The following is a 5,557-nucleotide window of genomic DNA, read 5'->3' as shown; positions in this document are numbered from 1 at the left end:
ATCATCTTCTTCTTCTTCTTTTTATGTGTCTTGTGTGCAGTTTTGAGAGGCGACGGGTTTTATCCTGCGTCAGATGTTTGGTCGTATGGGGTGGCCTTCTGGGAAGCCCTCACTGGTAAACTCGCCTATGAAGGTCAGAAGCCACGGAAAGTATCCACACAGACAGAGAGACAGATACGGTGTACATACACTACACTCTTCATGTATCTGTCTCTCCACTCTTGCTTTTTTCTCTGTCTATCGTCCAAAATACCTCTCTGCTTCTTGTCAGTACACCTCTCTGTCTTCAGTCTGTCTCTTTATCTACCTAGGTATCAATCATGAACAGAAGGGAGGATTAGAAGAAGATGTCCCTCGGGACAGTCTAGAAAGTAGAAGACGAAAGAAAGAAACGACTGAGAAAGGGCGGAGAGGAGGTCGAATGCTTTCCTCTTTTTCTTGTGCTTTTCTCAGTGACTGAGTGATGGCCACACGTAGACATCGTATAGAGATGATATACACATATACTTAGATCTCTATATAGCTTACATTTCTCAGCTTCTTCAGTTACATGTTTCTCTTCTCTATATATATATGTATGTCTGTTGAGGTGAATGAGATAGAGTAGGAATGGACGTAGTAGGTTGGGAGAGAGATAGAGAGATAGAAAAGCCCCAGTGAGAGATGCACTCCACTTAGACAAGATCACTCTTTGGACCTCTGAGTCGGTGTCTTTCTTATCTGCTGTATATCGTTCTTTCTTTCACAAATCTCTCTATTCGTCTGTCTTTTCGAAAGATGTTGATCTCTGCTGTGTGTTGTTATCTACTTCTCTGTCTTTCTCCTTTCCACGTGTATGCTTCTGTCTTTCTCTTTCTCTTCTTTTATCCTTCGTTTCTCTCTCTCAAATATCTCTCTCTCTTCTGTCTCTATATCTCTCTGGTGTCTATACACCTATATATATCTACGTAGGGCATATCGATCTACCTACTTATATGAAGTTCCTTTGCTTCATCATCCTTTCTCTGTTTCAAATCCTTTCGTTTTTCTTCGTGTCTGTCTTTTTCTTTCTTCTTCCTCTTCTTCTTCTTCGTGTTTATTTCTTGCAGGTATGAACGGAGGGCTTGTGTTTACACGTGTAGCGGCAGGGCTCTTATCTCTGAAGATTCCTAAGGACTTCCCTCCGCCTCTTCGTTTCTTGATCTCCCGTCTCTTAGCCTTTGATCCAGCAGAGCGCCCGTCCTTTCAAGAGATTGCTTTCTTTCTTGAAGACATGCAGGCAAAATCTTTATCTGCTATAGAAAGAGATCTAGATGACTTTTTCGGATTATAGCAAAGGGGCGAAGGCGCCTCTCTCTCATCTAAACTCTCTCTTTCTTGTCTTCTTCTTCTTCGCCTCGTCTATCTGTTTGGAGAAAGAAAGAAAGAAAGAGAGTGAAGGAAAGGAAGGAAAGGAAGAGAGGTGAAGAGAGAGAGAGAGAGATCTGGAAAAAAGGTCAAGGTCGCTGCTTGTCAGGCTGGCTAGTCCTGCCCTGCGCTTCGGCTTATAGATGGTAACAAGGTCTCGTCACCACGAGCACCTCCGTCTATCTTCAATCTGCCTATCTATCTTTCTACCTATCCATCCTCATCTGGAGAGATATAGCTAAGTTGGTAGATCGAAAATCGATCGGTAGATAGATAGATACATTTCTTTGTATGTATGGGGGTTTGCATCTTTGGATTTCTCTACTGATGTAGATGCTTATGCCTATGCATCAGTGCCATGACCTCCCTACTACGACTACTACTCCTACTACCACCCCCTCGCTCGCCCTTCCACCACATCTCTCTCTCATGTCTCTCTTTCGTCTATCTGTCTGTCTATCTATCTATCTTTAGTCTACCCATCTGTCTTCAGTCTATCCATCTATCTTCAATCTATCTATCTTTAATCTGTCTATCTGTCTTTAATCTACTTATCTGTCTTGATTTTTTCTATCTGTTTACCTATCTATATCTATCTCTATATGTATGTATATATATGTATATGTATATGTAAGTCTTTCTGTATATATGGGCTTGTGTACGTACATAGAGGCGCATGTGTGTGGTATCTTGTCTTAACAAGTGCACGTCTATCTCTGTTTGTGTCTCCATGGAAAAGAAGGGACTGCCGGGGTCTCTCGCCAAAACTCAAACTTTCCATCAACAAGATTAGTTCCTGCTGACTAGTCTCAGTAGTAGTAGTAGTAGGACTACTACTACTACTATCTTCTATTCTCTGTATGTTCTCAACTACATACATAAAGACGAGAGAATTCCTATATATTTATATGGATACTGGCAGCATACTGATTGATGAGGGAGTAGTATGTAATTTCTTTTTCTTTACTAATGCTTGTCGCATGCTCTCTAAGTAGGGTGTACGTACACCCCGAGGTGTAAACATGGAGAATTAAGATTTCTTTCTTTTTCTTTTTCATGAATCGTTTCTAGATCTCCAGAGTTCTTTCTTTTGACCTCAATCACACAGAAATCTCTCTCTGTCTCTCTCTTCTCTCCTCTTTCTCGTACATATCTCTTCTTCCTTCTCTTTCTTTCTTTATTTTGCTGGTAAACCCCATTTTCCCTTCTTATCATCTCAACTCCAAAGGGAGACAGCACGCGAGACGACAAGTTTTCCCCTCTCTCACTGTCTCTCTTCTTCTCTGTCGCTGTCTCTCACTTACTTCCCGTACTACTAATCTCTTTCTCCTCTTCTTTCTCTGTGAGGGCATCTCCGGATTTCTCGACAGTAGTGAAGAGAACAAGAAGAAGCCACTGCTTAAATAGAAAGAAAAGAGGAGGCTGTCGCGAATGAATATCTAGATGAGTCAGAAAGATATTACATACATCTCAGTTCTGAAAGATAGATAGATAGATAGATAGACAGACAGATAGCGCAAAGAGATAGCGATAGATTGATAGATTAACGATAGATGGATAGCTTAACGATAGATAGCTTGAAGATAGATAGATGGAGACTTAAGAAGAAGAAGACGTGAAACTGGCAGAGGAAAGGAAGGAAGGAAGGAACGACGAAGAAGGAAGAGACTGCTGTATGATAAATGAATGGTAGAGAGAAAGACTAAGTAGAGGAACGAGAATGGATGAAGAAGAAAGAGAGCATCTATCTTTCTTCTCTTCTAACGTAAGAAGATTCTCCTTCTCTAAACAATAAAGGAAAGAACGAAAGAGAGGACCGAATGAATGAGCGAAGAAGAAACGAAAGGAAAGAGAAAGAAAGAAAGACAAGGGGCAGCACCTTTATCTATTTTTTCCGAACTTCCATCCAAGAAGGCCTTAGCAGTGTGGAGGTAGTAGTCGTTCACGATGAGATTCTTCTCTCCTCGCCTTCTCAGCTAATACACCTGAAGATCTATCACGCTGTATGCATGTATCTACTATGTATTGACACGCATCTAGACTACCTGATAGATAGTTCACACATACACCCCACATCTTCGCAAATCTATGTCTCTGGATACGGTGTATGGCGGACCGAGAGAGAGGGAGAGCTAAGGGAAGATCGAGAGAGGGAAAAACCATATATACATGATAGATAGGCACATTGACTGTTAGATAGATACATAGATAGATAGATGTAAATCTCCATATAGATCAGTGCTTGGGCGATATACTTGATTCTTTCTAATGATACATAGATTTGTGTATACTTGTGTATGTATCTCCTTTGTATCTATCCACTAGCCATCGATTACTGAGAGAGAAGAACAAAGAACGTCACTACCCACCAACCCTCTCTTCTTCTTCTTCTCACGGGCCTTCTCGCGTCGTTCTTCTCATAGTCTTTATACTATAGGATAGTGAGACGTGTATGACTACTACTGCTACTCCTACTGTCTTTCTCTCTCGTTCTGTCAAAGCATCTATCTATCTACATGTCTCTAGGTAGGCAGGCCCACTTCCTCGTATGCATTCTTCTTATTCTTTCAAAGACGACACCGATGCTAACTACGTAATCATTGAAAGAAGCTATTCGAGATCTCCAAACAATCCCCCCGGTCAATCTCTTTTTCTACCTCTCTCTTTCCTGCCTTTCACTTTCTTCTCTTTTCGCTCACTTACCCAACTCACTTCATCTTTGCTCAGACTCTCTCCTGTCTCTTTCTTCCTCTCTCTCTCTCCTGTCTCTTTCTTCCTCTCTCTCCCGTCTCTTCTCTCTCTCTCCTACATACGTACATATCTATATATATGTACTAGCTGCACGCTGACTGCAGTAGTAGTAGTAGTATGTAATAGCTATACGTGGTATGCTATCTATCTACATACCTGAATCTACATATATGTATCCGTCTCTATTCTAGTAGACAGCAGGAGTGATAGGAAGAGCCAGACCTCTCGTGTAGACCGCCTCCTCCTCCTCCTCCTTATCGCCATTATCGTGGGAACTCTTCTCCATTCGTTGGCTTATCTAGCTGAGATATCTAGACACGTTTTCTTTCTCTCTCTCTCTCTTCCCCGCTTCTCCTTCGTTATTTCTTCGGAGGTTCAGAAGCCTTAAAGCTTAAAGAATCGTTCCTACAAGAAGGAGAAGCAGCGCAGGAATGTGCGTAGCCATCGAGTGACCCATCAATGCGTCAATCGATAGAAAGAGAAAAAGAAAAGAGTTGAAAGAAAATCCGCGGCAACAACGAGGAGCCGGGCGACTCAATACAACGACTACTACTACTACTGGAGGTGTCCTTTTCTAGAAATACAAAAAGGAATGAGAGGACAGAAACGAAAGAAAAAACAAGAAAAGAAAGAGGTGACAAGAAGAAGAGGAAGAAAGAAAAGAAAGAAGAAAGAGAGAGAGAAGTCGTTTACACACATAGACAGTCAATCCGTCAATCCCTCAGAAAGGAGACAACAAAAGCAAAACGCAGATAACCACACATATATATATATATACACATACATACATATACATACACATATATACATATATATACATATACATACACATATATACATATACATACATATACATACACATATATGTGTTTCTGTGTAGAGTGAGAGAGAGGAAGGGAGTTTGTGTATGTGTGTATTCAGTGACTTGTCTGTAGCCTGGGGTGAAGGAAGAAGCTCTCTGTAGGATCTTTGCAATAAGGATCTAACTCTTCTCGTCCTCTTCTCTTCTTCTTGTCTTTCTTTTTTTTGTTCGTCAGGAAATTTCCTCTTTTGTCATTCCCTTTCTCCAGCTTTCCTTCCTTCCTTCGTTTCTTCCTCTTCTTCTCCTGCCCGCTTCTCTCGACACTTCTTTCTTTCGTTCTTTTTCCTTCCTCCCTCCTTTCCTTCTTTATCATGTATCTCTCTGTCGAGCAGTCTATCTATCTATCTGTCTATCTTTTAATCTATCTCCCTCTGTCTATCTATTCACATCTCTACGACGCAACAGAGTCGGACTTCATAAAGAGATACACAACAAACACACAGATAGATAGATAGATAGATATAGATAGATAGATAGATAGGTAGATAGATAGATAGATGAAGATAGATAGATAGATAGATTAACGATAGATAGATAGATAGACTGGAGATAGATAGA

The 5,557-nt window shown here is 40.9% G+C and overlaps 2 protein-coding genes across 2 annotated transcripts in view; one reads left to right on the top strand and one right to left on the bottom strand.

The window, feature by feature from the left end:
- The window catches only part of CSUI_005573 (tyrosine kinase-like protein), a 2,743-nt gene extending 844 nt beyond the window's left edge, over positions 1-1,899 (top strand). Inside the window, exons 2-3 of the mRNA XM_068065745.1 lie at positions 41-133; positions 1,089-1,899. Of these exons, the coding sequence (XP_067922281.1) occupies positions 41-133; positions 1,089-1,312 (317 nt within the window). The 3' untranslated portion in view covers positions 1,313-1,899. The remainder of the gene's footprint in view (positions 1-40; positions 134-1,088) is intronic.
- Positions 1,900-5,011: 3,112 nt separating this feature from the next.
- CSUI_005572 (uncharacterized protein) lies at positions 5,012-5,493 on the bottom strand. The gene has a single exon (XM_068065744.1). The coding sequence runs from the start codon at positions 5,310-5,312 to the stop codon at positions 5,055-5,057; it is 258 nt and encodes an 85-aa protein (XP_067922280.1). The 5' UTR covers positions 5,313-5,493; the 3' UTR covers positions 5,012-5,054.
- Between the last annotated feature and the right edge of the window lie 64 nt (positions 5,494-5,557).

The sequence above is a fragment of the Cystoisospora suis genome (assembly GCF_002600585.1).
Source record: "Cystoisospora suis strain Wien I chromosome Unknown contig_2679, whole genome shotgun sequence".
Lineage (NCBI taxonomy): Eukaryota > Apicomplexa > Conoidasida > Eucoccidiorida > Sarcocystidae > Cystoisospora > Cystoisospora suis.
This window is presented reverse-complemented; position numbering and strand designations above follow the sequence as displayed.